General features: G+C 33.5%; 1 protein-coding gene across 13 annotated transcripts in view; it reads left to right on the top strand.

Annotated features, from left to right (window-relative positions):
• Window positions 1-19976, top strand: part of PARD3 (par-3 family cell polarity regulator) — a 666452-nt gene that overhangs the window by 492176 nt on the left and 154300 nt on the right. For all 13 annotated transcript variants that reach the window (XM_074267090.1, XM_074267092.1, XM_074267091.1 and 10 more), the window contains one exon: window positions 2396-2653. In XM_074267090.1, the coding sequence (XP_074123191.1) occupies window positions 2396-2653 (258 nt within the window). The remainder of the gene's footprint in view (window positions 1-2395; window positions 2654-19976) is intronic.

Raw genomic sequence — 19976 nt, 5'->3', positions numbered from 1 at the left:
ACTGACACTTTCTCTTATAGTAGCAATCAGTGATTGTACCAACTGATTGTAGCTTAATAAATCAGCAACATATACACTCCACCATTGTCTCAAATTCAGAATTTTCATTCATAATGGGAAATTGCTATCTAAGTGTCCTTCCAAAGGACTGGGATGTTGTCAGGGCCTGGTACAAATGCTCAATCACTTCAGCTATTATGGTTAGTTAGTTATTTCTTTGCTAATGATCAGCAGTGCTATAGTTAAGTGGGTTGTCACATAAGTGGGCATAATTAGGCTTCAAATTAACACCCTATTGAGTTGAAAGGTTGAACTCTTGCCTCTCTGTGTTTTATTCTTTCTGGATGAATACAGAGTCATAAAGACAGCACAGTACAAAATATTGAAGCTCTCTTTATGGATCTCAAAGTACTTACTTTCAATCTTTTAATAATTCATTTGTGACAAAATTTTTATTTAGCAAGTGAGTAAACATTTAAAATACTAAAAAAAATTTATGTAAGTTGATAGAAGAATCTGAGGTTCTCTCATTCATGATGGAATTCATGAAATGGAACTTTTTTTCTTTGGGATTTAAGATAATTTTTTTTTTTAATTTTCTAGACAGGACAGAAGGTAACATTCCCATTTTCTAATTAGAAAATTAAAGGAGTAAGGAGAAATTATACCTACACTAAAATCAATCGATAATTCTTGACAAAAATCTGGAACAATGGTAAAGGGCTATTGTTTAGTAGAATTGATTAAAAAAAAAATTACTAAACCATTAAGACCTTTTTCAGTCCTGAATGAAAAAAGTAAATCTTTTTTTTATGAGGAAAAACTTACTTCTACATAAGGCTTATTTTGTTTTCTTGCTTCTGTGGATTCTGTGCCATTACCAATAATTTTATCTTTAATCAATATACCAGTTTTCATTGTTTGAAAAATAAAGGGAAACTGAATTAAAATCATTGTAAAGGAGAGTTTATAAAAAAAGAAAAAAAACTTTTAAAATTTCATTTCTATATTTTTAAATGATAGGCGTATCATTGTGGGTATCTGTATCTGTGTCTGTGAGAAGGGGAGATGGAAAAGGAAAAGGAAAGGGAAAGGAGAGAGGAAGAGGGGAGGGAGAGAGACAGGGAGATAGTGTCTGTCTGTCTATCCAGATCTGTGATTTCATCCTGTAGCCATTTGCAAAGTCATTTGTAACTTGTTTTAGAAAGCTATCTGAAATACTTCAGAGTTAATGGACTTACTTGGGGTCATAAATTAGCATAGCATAGAAAATAGAATGCTGAATTTGGAGTTTGGGAGACCCAAATTAAAATCCCTCCTCAAACACTTACTAGCTGTGGATTTGGTCAAGTCATTTAAAGCATTTGTGCCTCAATTTCCTAATATATAAAATGATGGGATTGGATTCATTTGCCTTCAAAATCCCTTCAAACTGCAAACCTATGATATCTTTTAGTTTCAGCAGCATACCTTGAACCAGAATTTTGTGGCCCCTGTTGCCAGACTGCTATTCTTTCTTTAATGATGACTCTCATAATTTTTATATGTATATAACATGTGCATATCTATGGCAAATGACAACATTTCTTGTTAATGATTGACAACATTCTTATAACTAAGTTGAATTAGGGACACATTATTCAAAAACATTTCAATATGAAGATAACTTTGCATCAAACTAGCATGTTAAATACCACACTAGCCTATTTAAAAAAAAAAAAACCCAGCCAAACATTTACATATACTAGCCTAAAATATTTCCCTTTTTGTAAGACAAGATAGTTTTTTAAAAATAGACACATACCTTCTCTGACCTTAACTAAGAGGTTGCCCAGTTCTTTAAACATTGCATAAAAAAGCAAATAGGTACTTCATGCATAATTCAAAAAAGGACTTCTTCTGCTGTTAATAAAGAATTTATGATGTAGACTCATGTTTAAACTATATATTATAATGGATATTCATAACTAATTTATCATGGTTAGTATATAGCAACAAATTGTGAATTATATTCTAATATCCACTTGTAACACTAGTTTTAATAATTCTTTACTACTTAAAGCTCATAGATGAATGCCAAACAGATGCCCTGGTTCACTTCATTAGTAATTTTTCTATCCTTAAAATTTGAATTGTGGATATAGTGGGGTCATAGAAATTAGAAGTCTAACTTGACCATTCTCAGGGTGGCCATCAGTATGTTAGACCTTATCATGATAGACAAGCTTACAGATAATTATATTCATTCCAAAATATTTTCTCCTGTCTACCTGAACTAAAGTAGTTTATACAGGATCTTTTGGGGAAGGGAGAGAGCAATAATGGAAATAGTTAAATATATTTCCAGACAAGAGAGAAGTTTTATATGATTCCATCTTTGTTTTCATTTTTACAGGATTCAGGCCAAAACTCGAGAATTTCGAGAAAGACAAGCTAGAGAGCGTGATTATGCTGAAATCCATGATTTTAATCGGACTCTTGGTGGTGAAGGTGACTCATCATATGCTGGACTGTCTTCCTATGAAACTTCTATGAACAGTGGGACAATGACTTTCAATGCCAGGCCCCAGAGCCCCAGAGAAGGACAAACCACGGATGCTTTATATGCCCAAGTAAAGAAGCCACGAAATTCCAAACCTTCATCAGTAGACAGGTAGGCACCAGATATCAATCAATATCTGGCTGAAAAATCCAGTTTCCTCTATTTTTTGTTAAGGGAGTTGATTGTTCATCAATTCTAAACAGACCTGCATTTTATTAATGGCTTTTAAAAAGCCTTTGATTCAGAAATAATGCCAAGTTCATACAGATCATCTTAATGGAATGAGTAGCACATGTTTTGATGACTTTTCTAATGATTCACACATATTTCATTTTATTCTTAAAATGGTTTTGGACTGAAAAGCTAACCTTTAGTTTATCACTCTAATAAAACCCAACATATTAATTACTAATCTGCTTATCAGGTATTTAATTTTATTGTTAGGAGGAAGGAATAGCTTTGAATTCTGTTTGGAGCAATTAGTTAAGAAATCAGAAAAATGGTACTATTTGTTTCAGATCTTATTAGGTGCCTCATTCGTTAATGTAACATGACTTTGTTCTGTAGGAATTGATAACTAAAAAGTGCAAGACAATCTACTTTTAAACTGCAGGTGATAATACAGCATGGTAGACTCTAAGCCTTGGGTACCATTTCAATATGAAGTACAGTGGCTACATATTTCTTTTCCTTTTCAAATAGATCATTTTTAAAAATAGAATGCCTTGCCTTTGTATATCCATTCCTTCACCAATGTGGTAGTCCCTGGAAGAGCAGTCTTTATTTCTTGTTACTTAAAGGATGATTGCCATCATTATGGACAATTTACTGAAGCTATCACTCATTTTTTATAATGATAACTTTATATGTGAGATTGTCTTTGAACTTTAAATCTGCCTTAGCATTCAAAACTAACACACTGAAATTCCTTATTCTAGCTTGGAAAGTTGCATTTAATCACTACTTGTTACACATATCACCTGTGTTTTAGTCAGCTGCTTCTAGCTATTTTTAATTAACTTTGGAAACTGCTGTAGCTAACCCTCTGGCACACCCAGAAAGAAACATTTTAAAATATAGTTATTTCAAAAAAGCTCTCAAAAGAAAAAAAAAACAAAAACAAAACAAAACTCACCAGCTCTTAAGCTGACAGAAGAATTTCAGTTTATTCTCTATTTTAACTTTAATTTTCTCCTCTGTTTTGTGTCTTTAATATACTTAAACACATTGTCATTGATTGTATCACAAAGATAACATGTAAAGGTTGAAAACTTCTTGTGTAATAAGTTGGTATGATCATTCAGCCGGCTCACTTTTCTGTGTTACCTATAACAGATGTGAAGAAAATAGTTTTCAAGGAAAATCAAAAAAACAAACAATTTGGTTTATTATGGACTTGTTTGTAGGAACAGCAACATAGGACTAAAGATAACATTTCAATTCTTCAAATATCAGATCAAAATGTTTCCTTGGAAGAAAGGATTGACATTCTTTGAGTAAAGTGAACACTTTAGAGGAAAGTGGGAAGTGACCAGATTTTATGTTTTTATCTCCCAAATACACATTGATTATATAAGCTTTATTTTCAGCTTGTTCAAGAAACCCAATTATAAAGGTAAGCACTATTCTGGGAAATAGCCTTGTATTAGCCCATGCAGACCTATTTAGGATTATTATTGGGACTGATGCCCTTTCTTCTCAGTGGAGAGAGGCTGTTCATAATGGGAAAATTCCAGTGCAGGAAAAGGTAGTGCAAGTCAGTTTAGCATTTTTAGCATTTTTTAAGGATTTAACTATGCATCAGTTTTAGGTGCTAAGTACTTTGTCTCTGCAAGGCAAAAATGGAAAAAAAAAAAAAAAAAATTGGCCCAAAGGAACTTCCTTCTTATTGAGACGCCTCTCACTGCTGTGAACAGGATGACATGGTTGAATAGATGAAAAAAGCCAGAGAAGTAGAGTCAATACCAGAGGCTTTAAAGCATATTCCAGAAAATGATGATACTGGCTGTGGGAGAAACCAGGTTTAAGTGTCAGGATGTAATGACTGATGGAAGAATTGAGCAAGACCAGAACTGTAAGTGAAATTTGTCCCACTTAAGGTTGTTTGGTTGCTTTCAAGTTTTAAGCCTGACTTGACCCTGTCTCCCAGAACCACTGGCAGCTGGTAAATGCCTCCCTGTCTAAATTCTCTCCTTGGTTTCCATAGAAATGATAAGACAGTGCATTTAAGTATACCCCTGTCACCTGTAATATTCTCTGGCTATAAAGATTTCGTAGGATGGCAAATAATCATCCCTGCTTGACTTTTTTTCCTCCAACAATCCTGACATTTCACATTTGGCTTTTTGTTACCTTAAAGCTGGTATACATAATGGAAAGAACACTCACTGGTCGTGGCATCGAACACCTTATTTAGTTCAAGAGCTGACTTAGGAGTCACTTAGCTTCATTTGGTTAAGTCATTCAACTTGATCCTTGGTCTCCTTCTGTAAAATGGGGAGAACACTTGTACAATAAACCACCTTGTGAAGAAAGTACTTTATAAACCTTCAAGAGGTGTGTGTGTATGTTTGTGTATATATAAAATTCTTACTTTTGATAATTTGACTAGTCTAATTTGTTCTAAATTAAGTCTCCAAATTGTCAATCAAGTCTATCTTTCTTTATTCTTCTCAACCAGGAGAGCTCTACCTCATCCCAAAATATGAAGCCCTTCTTTTGCAAATGTAGTGTCATTCTCAGTGTAATACAGAATCAGGCCAGTAATACAGATGTCAGACCAAAGAAGGAAATCAAATGGAACCAAATAAGAGTTTTCTCTCTGATTCTCAACTTGCATATAGAAATTTGAGGCTTCAATTTCCTTCTTCCACTTCAATCAAGCAAGATTGGGCTATAAATATTCTCTATACAATCATATCAGTTCCATGAGCTAGTTCTCAAAAGAAATTAGGCCTTGTCCTTATTCAGATTCATCATGAGAGATTCGAAATTGCTTTTATGATGTAAACATGGTACAGATTAGTGAGGTTAAAATAAAGTCAGTGATAAAGACAGTGAAATAATTGGGGAAAAAGTGAAGGAAAACATCCCTCCCAAAAAGGATCCATCAGTCAAATTAAAACTATATTTGAATGATTTAAAGTTCTTTATTTTGCACTTTCCTAAAGACCTTGATGATCCTGTCTTGAAGCCATAGAAGCATAATGAAGCTCAGATTTTTCAAACATCGTCAAATCATGTTCATTTAGGTCACATCAAGTGATTGTCTTCATTGAGGAGGAGATGGAGAGAGGACATATTTCCATCTTAAGCTTTCCCTCCCCACCATGAGCTCAACAAAGTTAAAATTATAGCAAAAAGATGCACTTGTTTAGAGGAGGTTGGTTGACAATATATCATTACAGTTTTCATTTTAGCCAAAGTTATGTCTTGGCAGTCACCATTCATTCAACTAATAAGTCTATTTAAATAATTCTTTTGTTGAAAAGGTGATGATGCTGCCCCTGTAGTTTCCCACACATATGCCAATCTGCTTGGACACACACTGAGATTCTTTTTTTTTTTTTTTTTTTGGAAGGAGAAGATCATAGCTACATTAGGAACTATTGTATGAGGGGCAGCTAGATGGCACAGTGGATAGAGCACCAGCCCTGAAGTTAGGAGAATATGATTTCAAATCCTGCCTCAGACATTTAATACTTACTAGCTGTGTGACCCTGGACAAGTCACTTAACCCCAATTGTGTCAGCAAAAAAAAAAAAAAAAAAAGAAAAGAAAAAAGAAAAAGAAAAGAAAAGGAAGTATTGTATGCTTTGGAGACTAATTGATGATTTTTAATTTACATGAAGAGACTAAAAAATTCATATTTCTATAACCCAGAAATGGGATTTATAGTTAAAAGATCTCATTGAAAAGTGGTTCTCATAAATATTTGCTGACTGTCACAATGCAATCATTTGCCACCAATAGTGCACTGTCCTCAAATATAATTGAATTGAAATGGGCACTGTGCTGCTGTAAATCTAAATAGCAGGAAAATAGTAGTCTAGACTCATCCAACTTGCTGAAGATACCTTAATGGAAACATAAATACCATAATCATATGCTTTTCTTCATGCAATTTTACCAGCAAAAGGGAAAATGCCCATTTTAAAAGAAGAGACCTCTGTGAACTGCTCTTTTCCCCATTAAAATCGTAATCAAGTTGTGTCAAAAGATGATTTCGTGGGGTTGAAACAAAATTCATTTTGTCTTAGGTTGAGTTGTTATAAGACAGGCAATATCTTTGAAATGTAGGATCTTATGAGAGAATTGTGTATATGCTGTTCTTAACTAAAACATTAAATGCCACTTTAGATGTTTTATTTATTTAGTAATATTTGTTGCTGCTTTACTTGAGAAATAAGAGTTTAAAATTTGAACATAGTAAAACTCACAATAAAGTCATTTTGAAATAGATTTTTAAGAACTAAAAAAAAAAAAAAAAAAAAAAAAAAGAAGTCCTAAAAAAAGGAATGATTTTGTTCAATGGGAATAAAAAAAAGACACTTTACAATGATATGAAATATTTGATTTAAATTCCTGTCAAGTTCCTGGTAAGTAAAGGAATATTACTTTAATTTTATTTATATCCTTCACATCTAGCATAGGTCTTGCATATAGTACATGTTTAATTATTTTTGTGAATTGCTGTGTGTGTATGTGTATGAACATGCTCATATATACATGTATGGTAAAGGAAATCCTTGTTCATGAACTGAAAGTATTTAAAAGATCTATGCTTTTACCAGTATTGGCACTTGTTTCAATTTCACCCCATTCAAGGGGTCTTTCCAACTTGGTATGAAACCTACCAGAGCTCTTGCTTTTCTGAACCAACTATTGATAGCCCATACTTCATGTTCCATTGTAGCCATAGGAAAGGATATCAGAGTGCTTACAATTATTATAGGAATTATAGTACCACTAGTCTCAGCTATTTCTATCAGAATTTAAAATTTGAGCTATTTCAAGTTAATTCAACTTTGCGGTATTCTAATATTTCTTAACCAATGACTCCATGTTGCTAGGGATAAAATGTAAAAAACAAAACCTGCCTTTGTCCTCAAAGAGCTTACAGTAAACTTGGTGTGAGAGACTCTAACATGTATGCAGATAAGTAATTAGGAAGCCCACACAAAATAATTTGAAGAGGGAGAGAAAATAACGATAAATAGAAAAATCAGGAAAGACCTTGTATATAAGAAGTGGAGGCTGAGTTACATTTTTCAGATCAGGGAGGAATCCTATAAGTAAAGGGCAAAGAAAGAGTGTATTTCACATAAGAAGGTTCATCTATGTAAAGACATGAACATGAGAGTTTTATAGGGAAAGTGAAAAAGGCAAGATTGCCTGCACATATAGCAAATCAAGAAGAGGGTAATGTAATGTGGAATGAAAGGAGAGTTGTTTTTTAGGGAACTTCAGATTTTATCTTTGAGACCATAAGAACTCAATGTAGATTTTTTTATTATGAAACTGCGATATTCAGATATGTGTTTTAAAGTTCAATAAAGGATAAGTTGAAAAGGGGAGAGACTGGAGGCTGAGTAGGACATTATTGCAAAAGTCAAGTAAGAGATAATTAAAACTTAAACCAGGGAAAAACTGAGTGAAGAGAAGAGAACAGATTCAAGAGACATTGTCAGAATAGAATTAACAAGATATGGTAATTTTCTGTGGTGGATGGTGAAGGCAGGAAAGAACATACAGTAGAATGAGCAAGAGGGAAAAGTAAAAGCTGTCTCAAAGGTTGCTAACCAGAGTGACTAGCGGAACAGTGTTGCTATCAGTAGAAATAAGGAAGTTTGGAAACAAGATGGTATGAGAAGAGATAGGAGTTTCTTCTCAGATATATTGTTTGAGAAACCTATGTGGACATTCAGATAGAATTATTTAATAGACCAGGTTAAGCAAGACCAAAGTTCAGGAGAGATATTGGAGCTGTATATATAGGTGATATATCTGTAATAATAAAAAGATTCTCTAGTTGTTAGAATTTTTTTTTTTTTTTTTTTTTTTTTGGGACAGGTAAAATAAATTCGCTGTGAAATTCCCAATGTCACTTTGAAACAGCCTTGCTGATGGAATTTCGAAGGCTATTAGGTCGAGATTAAGATCAAGATCAATTTTAATGACTTCTTGCTTGATTATTATTTTTTTTTATTAAGTAGCATTACCTGAAAATATAACTTATTTAGAGAAATAATATGCAATAGTTATTTTGTTTTGCTCATTATTCATATTGGTTCCTTGTTTAAATGTGTTATTGAAATCAAGGGGTACAAGAATACTATTTTGGTTTTCAAGTGTTGAGCAAACAGAAAAGTGTGTACATAAATGCCCTAGCTTTTTCCTATTTTAGTTTTTCCTCCATGCCTTTGATGAAAAGCTAGTCATTTCATTAGGTTATCATTATCTGAGAAAACAAAATCTTAATTTACGTACAATTTACTTTGATTATTAACTTTTTAATTGTGTCCTATCTGTTTGCTTCCTTCTGTTTCTCAAATAGTCTAAGAATATTTTATTGTAAGGAAGGGGTGTGAATCCATAAACCAATTGGATCAGCATTTAGTAGTTTTGGACTGTTTTTTTTTTTTTTTTTCCCTGCTTATGCACATACTCTTGGCTCATGATGGAACACAACATAGCTTTTAATATAAATTCATGAGGATTTCTGTAGAATCCTGTTGTGGGTATTTCCAACTGCATTTCAGGTGTTCAGATTTTTTGGGGAAATTTACTAAGAGTTCATCCAAAAATGTATTCCTTTTAAATGTAGCAGGTTTATTAGGGCCTTTTTTACTCTGAACTTGAATCCTAGATTTTATATTACTATTTTTTTTTTTTTTTGCCATTTTATACAAATTTTAGCCTTCATTTCAACAGTCATTGAAAGCCTAGTGTATATACAGTACTATGTTCTGTGGTAGTCATAGTAAAGTTGTCCTAAGATAAATGTCACCTTAAAATAAGACCTGGCACCTGCGCTTGTGAAGTAAGAGAGGAGCTTGCTTTGTCAGGAGGGAATAGAAAATAACTAGGGATTACCACTAAACTTCACCTGATGGTGCCAATTTTCAAATTTTACATGCATTTTGTTTTTTCCTGTGAATCAACAGTGATTTGATACATCACAATGTGTTGCCAGTAATGATTTTAGAATACAAATCATGTAAAAAAATCATATATCCTCCAGAAAATGAATGATAGAAAAAAGGAAGTGGGTCAGTCATATTGGAAAAAGGAATGAATAACCAGGGAGTAGCCCAAGGACTGACCCAGTAATTGAGTGGATTTAGGATTGATAGATAAACAAGAATTTTTAAAAGGTTTGGTTAAGTTCCCTATCTGGATTTGGGATCAACTCCTGAGGTGGAGTGAGAGGCAGTTGTTATAGAGATACATATATCTATGACATCACAGTGTTAACATCTAGTAACAATGCCAATTGTGTATGTTTGTACATATATTAAATCTGTGGCTGATTAGAGCAATATGAACTCTGAATGCTCTGTTACAGATTGGGTACAAACAGTCCCTATAAGCACTTGAGGTGAATTCTCTAACTTTGTGCATCTTGCATTTCTTATGAGCTAATTCAATTCTGATTTGCTCATAGAGCACAGCACTTTTCTGATGTGGATATGGCCTGCTAGGTGATCCTGTGCCAGTATCTCCTGTGTCATTAATCAGTTCTAAAGTAGTCAAGAGGATGTACTTATATCACTTTTTCTGACCACCTTGTGTGTGCTTGCCCTATATAAATCCTCCATAAAATAGATTTTTTTGGCAATTGCACATTTGGCATTTGAACAGTATGGCCAGACCAATGGTGTTGCACTTTTTGCAGTAGAGTTTAGATGTTTGTCAATTTAGTTCAAGAAAGGACTGGGTCTGGTATCTTATCCTGTCAGGTGATCTTTAGAATCTTCCTAAGACAATTTCAATGGAAGCAGTTCAATTTCCTGACACTGATATATTTTCCAAGTTTCACAGACATACAACAACATATTTTACCAAAAGACATCTAAATAACATTGCTTTGTAATATGAAATGGAGATAATGAAAAGATTTAAGAGACTACATCTAGTTGTAGAATACCTGAAGAATTATGGATAGAGGTTCACAATAATTCATAGGAGGTAGCAACCAAAAAATCCCAAAGAAAAAGAACAAGAAAGCAAAATGACTGATTGATGCAGCTTTACAAATAAAGGAAAAAGAAAGCAGAGATGGAAAGGCAATACCAAATTAAATGCAAACTTCTAGACAATAGCAAAAAAATATGAGGAAATTTTCTTAAATGAGTAAAGCAAAGAAATAGAAAACAGCAGAATGAGGGAAAAAAGAGATCTCTTCAAGTAAATTAGAGATATCATGCAAAACTGGGCATGATAAAAGTAGGATGTGGTAGGGACTTAGGAGAAGTAGAAGAAATTAAGAGGAGGTGACAAAAATATACAGAACTATACAAGAAAGTTCTTAACATACTCAGTAACCACAATGGTATGATCTAGAATCATATATCTTGGAGAATGAAGTCAGGTTAGGAAACATGGCTAAGAATAAGGCTAGTGGAAGTGATAGAATTGCAGGTAAAGTACATCTTAAAAGGTAATGCTGTTAACATATTACATCAGCAAATTTGGAAAACTCATAAGTGGCTTCTGGGTTGGAAACTTTCAATTTACACCCCAATCCTAAAGAAGAGCAAACCCAAAGAATATTCAAGTTATGGAACAAGTATACTCATTTCATTAAGATTATTGAAATAATTATCAGCAATCTTAGATATACAGACAATATTAATCTGATGACGAGTTAAGCCTCTTAATGAGAGTGATAAAAGAGAATGTAAAAACAGGTTTGAAGTTTAACATCAAAAAACACCCCAAAAAACCCAACCACAAAACTTCCAAAGATCATCCCATCACTTCTTGGCAAATAGAGAGAGAAGAAATGGAAGTAAGGTCAGATTTTATGTTCTTAGGCTCAAAGCTCACTACAGACAGAGATGCATCCATGAAATTAAAAGATGTTTGTTTCTTGGAAGGAAAGCTGTTGCAAACCTGGAAAGCTTACTAAAAAGCAGAGACATCACCTTGGTATTAAAGGTCTGTATAAATAAAGCTATGGTTTTTCCAGAAGCAACTATGGCTGTGAGAGTAGAACTAAGAAATATAAGGAAAGCTGAGAACTTCAGAATTGGCATTTTCAAATTGTATGGTAGAAAAAATTTTTGAGATCCCTTGGACATCAAGGAGATCAAATTAGTTAATGCTTAAATTAATTCAGACAACTCAGTGGAAGTACAAATACTCAAGCTGAAGCTTAAACGCTTTGTCCACATTATGAGAAGACAGATCACCCACACGCTGTGAACGATTAAATGCAAAAAAAGCAAAAAGAAGTGCTGGCAGAAGAAGAAATGGACGGATAGAGTCATAGAAGTAATAAATATGAGCTTCACCAGGTGTTAGGAGATGATAAAGAATAAAAGGGCCTGGCATGCTATGCTTCAAGGGGTCACAAAAAGTTGCACATAATAATAACAAATAACAAAATGTGTGTGTGTGTGTGTGTGTGTGTGTGTGTGTGTGTAAACATATATGTTTACTTTTAGCTCATTTAGCTGATTAAGTACCTACTGGGTATAAGGCTACAATTAGGAGTTTTTTGATCTATTATTATAATATAAAAATAATATGTTATTAGATCATTAAAGTTGTATAAACCCAGTACTAAGTGAAGTCTAAGGTAGAGAAAGGTCTATCAAATGTGAGAATCAAAAAGTGCTTTCTAGAAGAGCTACTTTTGGGGTTGACAGAATTTAACTGAGGGAAGGGACTGTTAAATTATAAGAAATGGGGCAAGCAAAAACATAGAAAAAGAAATGCATGGGGGACTTATTAGAAAAGGTGAATGGTACACTTTGACTGGAACACAGAGTATGTAGAAGAGAATAGTATGAGATGAAACTGGCAAAGGTAAAGTAGTAGATAGTAAATTATATTTTCTGTCCATAAAGTTTAAAGTTTATTCCATAGTCAATAGAAAATGATTGAGATATTTTGAATAATAATAATATAATGTAGCTATCATTTATATAGGACTCAAAGGTTTGCAAATATTATCTCATTTGATCCTTACAACAACTCTAAGAAGCAGGAACTATTATCCCCATTTTACAGAAAGAGAAAAGTGACTATTAAGTATCTGAGGCTAGAATTGAACTCAGATCTTTCTGATTCTTTTCTGCACAAGACACAGTGCATGTGAAAATATTTTGGAGGGAAGTTGGAAAAAAATTTCAAGGAATCCTATTTGTAATGATATTCTTAGTATATAAAAATAACTATCAATTTTAAGGAGGTCACAATAAAGATGGAAGAGGTATTGTCAATAAAGAATCAATAGATAAACATTGTCTTTGAATCACAGATTTACAACTGGAAGAGAATCTTGAGGTTTTGGACATCAATACCTCAAGGTGAAGTACTACAGTAGTAAAAACAGAACATTGGCTACCTCTTCCAGTCATATACTTCTATTTTCTTATGTCTACCCATGTATAATTTAGATAGGCCAAACATTTATTAAACATGTATCATGTTCCAGGTCCCATGTTAGATCTTATATTTAGAGATCTGATTTCTCTAATTCTCCCATCTTACAGGTAAGAAAATTGAGGGAGACCCAGTGGGGCTTGCCTAATATCCCATATATGATTGCCTTGGAATTTGAATTCTGGTTCTCTTTCCATTTTATATGTTGTATTACTTTTGAGTACATCAAGTAACTCAAACTCTGCTAAATGTTTCCTAGCACAAATCCCTGAAGGCATCTTTTGAAACACAGATAAGATTTTATTTTAAGATTGACTTGACACATTTTATTTGTAGTTAGCAACAACACCATCCATGTAAATCATTCTAGTGTCATAGCTTTTTTAATTGCCTCTGCAACCTTATTTTTACTTTTAATTTGCCTGTTAAATCTACTTAAGTTCAAAATCAAATTCAAAAACCATTTATTAAGCATTTACTTTCTACTATATATAATATAATATGAAATGCTATTCTGTAACAGTATAATTTCATATTATTGTATAATATATACAATAACACTTTAACATATGTTATCAGTTTATTATATAAATGTATTCTATTAATAATTGTTCTAGAATTTTCTGTTTCTTTTTTTTTTTTTTTTCATTACATTAATACAGAATTTACTATGTGCCAGGTACTGGCTCAGTACTTTACAATTATTATTTCATTTGATCTTCACAACAGTTCTCCAAGTTAAGGGACTCTAGGTGTATCACTCAATCCCCTGCACTACCTAGCCATCCCTCTATTATCCAAATCAGTAGAGAAAAGTTTAGTTTCATTTTGTTTTTACACTTGAGTCTTCCATTTTCAAAAAAAAAAAAAAAAAAGAACATTTCTCATTTCGTGTTTTAGTCCTCAACTCCAGAGGGCTGGTGGTGGGAGTTGGAGAAAATGTTCCAAGAAGCAAAAATATGTGATGTGTATTATGCATGAATCACAATTCAGTTCAGAAGGAAAACCACTACCATTTCTGAATTTGTTGACTATCATAACCTAAAAATACACCCCACCAAATGAATCACACATCAGAAAAGCAACAAACACATTTCAGTTTCCAGGGCTGTGCTCTGCTGAGAAAATTTAAGGGGACTTTCACATTGAGAAAAACAAATGTTAAGGGCTGAATCTGAAAGTCAAGAGCTGTTTCATTGTGAAGGAAAAAGTTAGGTTCTTTCTGTTATGAACTGCTAATCCCTGTTCTCTTCTGCCTCTCTTGGCCTAAATATGTATCTGGGATCTGATTATATAATGTAATGCTCTTGAGGACTAGTTGTAAAGCACTGTTTGAACTCTGCTTCTTTTTTCTTCAATTCTAATGGATCCTTCCTAGCCTTTTTATACAGAATTAAGTGGAAAGGTAGTGAATTGGAAGTGGAGAAGGCAATCTAGCAAGATGAAAAGCTGAATGAGTTTTTTATTTTTTATTTTTTAAGTGATCTTGGTGTTTTTATTTAGAATCATCCAATCCATACATGTACCAAAAATATTACTAGTACACCCATTCCATGCATGGAATACAAATAGTTAAATAAAATTTACATTTGTCACCACATCCTTAGACAAACTGTCACTTTTCCCTGAGCAAGTGGTCATTTATAAGACTAAATTTCATAAGATGTGAGAGAGTATGTGTGTATGTGTGCGCGTGTGTGTGTGCACATGCACATTTGCACACAAATTTTCACACTTAAATGTTCAATTTCAAGTCTAACAGGTTTAAATTAGTACATGTAATTTTGTAATAGAAGACTTTCCCACTACCCCTGTATAAATCTTAACTTAGTCAAGTTAATTTACAATATTATGAATAAGCCTCCATGTAGATCATGGAAAGAAATAATTGGGAAGTGTATTTCTAATTTTTCCTATTTCCTTCCTTTCATCATGGAAGACCAAGTCCCATGAAATATTCAGAAATCCATGGTCTGAACTAGTTCGGGCTTCTTGTAAATGGAAAGATAATAGAGCAGCATGAAAGAGACAGTATATTGCCTTTTTTTTTTTTTTTTTTTTTTTTTTTTTTTTTTATTATATATATATATATATATTTTATAATATTATCCCTTGTATTCATTTTTCCAATTTACCCCCCCTCCCTCTATTCCCTCCCCCCGACGACAGGCAATACCATACATTTTACATGTGTTACAATATAGTCTAGGTACAATACATGTGTGCGAATATCACTTTCTTGTTGCACAATAAACATTAGAATCCGAAGGTACATGCAACCTGGGCAGACAGATATTAGTGCTAACAATTTTCATTCCCCTCCCAGTGTTTCTTCTCTGGGTGCAGCTACCTCTGTCCATCATTGATCAACTGGAAGTGAGTTGGATCTTCTTTATGTTGAAGATTTCCACTTCCATCAGAATACATCCTCATACAGTATTGTTGTTGAAGTGTACAGTGATCTTCTGGTTCTGCTCATTTCACTCAGCATCAGTTGATTTAAGTCTCTCCAGGCCTCTCTATATTCCTCCTGCTGGTCATTTCTTACCGAGCAATAATATTCCATAACCTTCATATACCACAATTTACCCAACCATTCTCCAACTGATGGACATCCATTCATCCTCCAGTTTCTAGCTACAACAAAAAGAGCTGCCACAAACATTTTGGCACATATATGTCTCTTTCCGCTCTTTAGTAGTTCTTTGGGATATAATCCCAGTAGTAGCGCTGCTGGGTCAAAGGGTATGCACAGTTTGATAACTTTTTGGGCATAATTCCAGATTGCTCTCCAGAATGGCTGGATTCTTTCACAACTCCACCAGCAATGTATTAGTGTCCCAGTTTTCCCACATCCCCTCCAACATTTGTCATTATTTGTTCCTGTCATCTTAGCCAATCTGACAGGTGTGTAGTGGTATCTCAGAGTGGTCTTAATTTGCATTTCTCTGATCAGTAGTGATTTGGAACACTCTTTCATGTGAGTGGATATAGTTTCAATTTCTTCCTCTGAGAATTGTCTGTTCATATCCTTTGACCATTTATCAATTGGAGAATGGTTCGGTTTCTTATAAATTTGGGTCAGTTCTCTATATATTTTGGAAATGAGACCTTTGTCAGAACCTTTGTTTTTAAAAATATTTTCCCAATTTGTTACTTCCCTTCTAATCTTGTTTGCATTAGTATTATTTGTACAGAAACTTTTTAGTTTGATGTAATCAAAATCTTCTATTTTGTGATCAATAATGATCTCTAGTTCTCCTCTGGTCATAAATTCCTTCCTCCTCCACAAGTCTGAGAGGTAGATTATCCTCTGTTCCTCTAATCTATTTATTATCTCCCTCTTTATGCCTAAATCATGGACCCATTGTGATCTTATCTTGGTATATGGTGTTAAGTGTGGATCCATATCTAATTTCTGCCATACTAATTTCCAGTTTTCCCAACAGTTTTTTCCGAATAATGAATTTTTATCCCTAATGTTGGAATCTTTGGGTTTGTCAAAGATTAGATTGCTATAGATGTATCCTTTTTTGTCCTTTGTATCTAATCTGTTCCACTGATCTACCGGTCTATTTCGTAGCCAATACCAAATGGTTTTGGTGACTGCTGCTATATAATATAGCTTTAGATCAGGTACACTTAGACCACCTTCCTCTGAGTTTTTTTTCATTAGTTCCCTTGCAATTCTTGACCTTTTATTCTTCCATATGAATTTTGTTGTTATTTTTTCTAGGTCATTAAAATAGTTTCTTGGGAGTCTGATTGGTATAGCACTAAATAAATAGATTAGTTTGGGGAGTATTGTCATCTTTATTATATTCGCTCGGCCTATCCAAGAGCACTGAATGTCTTTCCAATTATTTAAATCTGACTTTATTTTTGTGGCAAGTGTTTTGTAATTTTTCTCATATAATTCCTGACTTTTCTTTGGTAGATGGATTCCCAAATATTTTATACTCTCAACATTTGTTTGGAATGGAATTTCTCTTTGTATCTCTTGCTGTTGCATTTTGTTAGTGATATATAAAAATGCCGAGGATTTATGTGGATTTAGTATATTGCCTTTATGAAAAAATTCAGGTCATCAGGTTTGGTTGCTTTTAAGAGAATCTAAAATTCTTTGGTTATTTTGTGTGTGTCAATTAAATATGAGTAAACAAAAGACAGCTTGGCATATAAGGGACACACATATCCAGAGAGAGAAAAATAGAAAGACTGGGGGAAGGGGTATATATGCATATATGTATGTGTATGTAAGTCCACCTATACATGTCTGTATATAAAGTCCAGGCTGTATTGTTTCGTTGCTTTTCAAAGGAGTTGAAATTCATCTCTCGTTTCAGTATGGTAGCTAAAAGATTTTTGGGATTGGGGAAGGGATGTGGACAAGAAGCAGTTTTAATACAAAATTTCTTTCTTTTTTTTTCTTTCTTTTTTTTTCCTCCTGAGGCTGGGGTTAAGTGACTTGCCCAGAGTCACACAGCTAGGAAGTGTTAAGTGTCTGAGATCAGATTTGAACTCTGGTCCTCCTGAATTCAGGGCTGATGCTCTATCCACTGCGCCACCTAGCTGCCCTGATACAAAATTTCTAATATGAAAAGGATAATTTTAAACTGATGAATATTATATTAGTTTTATATTTGAGTCCATACTTCCCCCAGCTCCTAAATCTGAGCTGGCTTGTATAAAACCTTTCATGTGGCTTATAATTAATTTTAATTTTCAGTTATACTTATATATTTTTTCTTTCAAATATAGTATTTTAAGAGTACACTCTTTGTTTAAATTAATAAGGTATAATTAAATAATTTGGGAAGTAGCTTTATGATGAGTCCAGGGTCAAGAAGACCTGGGTTTATACTCTGCCTTTAAATTTCTAGTTGTGAAATCCTGGGCAAGTCATTTAACCTCAATATATTTTGGATAAAGTCCTTAGCCATGTATACTCAGTCATAGGTCAATTGTGAAATGCTTTGGTTTGGTGGAGGAAGTTGCTTAGGTTGACAAAATGAGGAATTCTTCAGGTATTCAGGTTAAGACAAGTATATTAATATGACTGGATATATTATTAGGCTGGACTGTGGTTTCGTGATCTTGCAGGGGAGGGTCATTTGGGTTTCATAAATTGAGGTAGGAGTATAGGAGAAATGGGGCAATGAAGCGGAAAGACTACTTTTAGAAATCTTTCTACTTTTAAATTATGACTTCAGAATCGGAAGAACTGGATTAAAGTTTTTGCTTTGCCACTTACTAGGTATAACCTTGGGCAAATAATTTAAACTTCCTGAACCTCCATTTTCCCATCTGCCAAGTAAGAATAATACTGGTATTACCTGGCATTACTTACCCACAAAGGGTTGCTGTAAGGAATTTACTAGCTTTCAATGCTCTTAACAAATGTGAATTATAGTGTGAGCTATCATGATAGTAGTGGAAGAAAGAGCATTATGCTTTCCAGAGAGCAAAGTACTTTAAAAATAAGATGTATTACTTATTAGTTATGCAAAATAAAGGTTTGCTAAAATCTGTATCTGGTAATATATTTTAATGTTAATATAACCTTTAGTTCTTATCCCTTAACTGAAACTGTTAGTGGTATACCTTTTTTTCACCCAGGCACTGGTTAAACCTTAATTGATATAATTCAATTGTCCCATTATTCCCTTTCCATGTGCATCTTTGTGGCTGACTTTTCTTTTGCTTCCTTCATAGGATCATAGATTTGAAAATAGAAAGCATTTTAAAGGTAATAGAGTCCAATTCAGTCATTTTAGAGATGAAGAGAGAGATAAATGATTAGACTAGGATTACACAACTACTAAGTATTTCATGTGAGATTTGAACATAGATCTTCCTGCCTCCAAGGCTAATGTTCTGTACACTGTATCTCACTCTCTCTCTCCAAAATTTGTTTGATATTACAAATTTGTGTCCCAGAGACATTGAATCTCAGACTTTGAACAATCTGTACCTGATCAGGAATCCTTTCATTTATCATTAGCAAATGATTATCAGTCCAGTTGTACTTAATGACCAGGCATCTCAAAATAGTAGGAAAAGCATTGGCATTGGGTTCTGTCAAAATTAGGTTTGAATCCTGGTTCTAATACTTACTATCTCCTCTGGAGCAAAATTCTTTCTCTCATAAAAGAAGGGTGTAGCTTAGGATCTTCCAAAAGGTCTTTGGAAGGATGAGAGAGAGAGAGAGAGAGAGAGAGAGAGAGAGAGAGAGAGAGAGAGAGAGAGAGAGAGAGAGAGAATAAGTTTGACTTTGATAGAAGTGGTCTAATATAATTGGCTTCCTTGCCTTTCTTTTTTATTATCATTAATTATAAACTTTATTCTGAGAAGAGGAGCATAAGCTTCACCAGTCTGCCAAAACAGTCATTTGGACACAGACATAGACATGGACACAAAAACACATACATTCACACACACACACACATACACACACACACACTCAGTTTGACCTCTAAAAGTCCCTTCCAGCTCCAAACTCACCACCTACTGAGAAACTCTGTTCCATTTCTAGATAACACTACTGTTAAGAATATATTTCTTCTTATTAATTAATTATAATGAATATATTATATATTAGCATATAATAAATATAATTAATTAATTATTAATTAACACTAATTCTTATTTTCTTGACTTCCATCCATCACTCTTTTTATTCTCTAGATAGTAAATCAAACTTACTCTCCATGGCATAGATAATTGAAGATAGGTTGTATTTTCTCGTATTTTATTTTAAAGGTAAAGAGGTAATTTTATCCTTTGTAGATTTAGGTTCAACAGAACCAGAGCAGACTAA

The sequence above is a fragment of the Sminthopsis crassicaudata genome, chromosome 5 (assembly GCF_048593235.1).
Source record: "Sminthopsis crassicaudata isolate SCR6 chromosome 5, ASM4859323v1, whole genome shotgun sequence".
Lineage (NCBI taxonomy): Eukaryota > Metazoa > Chordata > Mammalia > Dasyuromorphia > Dasyuridae > Sminthopsis > Sminthopsis crassicaudata.
Note: the sequence above shows the minus strand (reverse complement) of the source record. Positions and strands in the feature narration are given on the sequence as shown.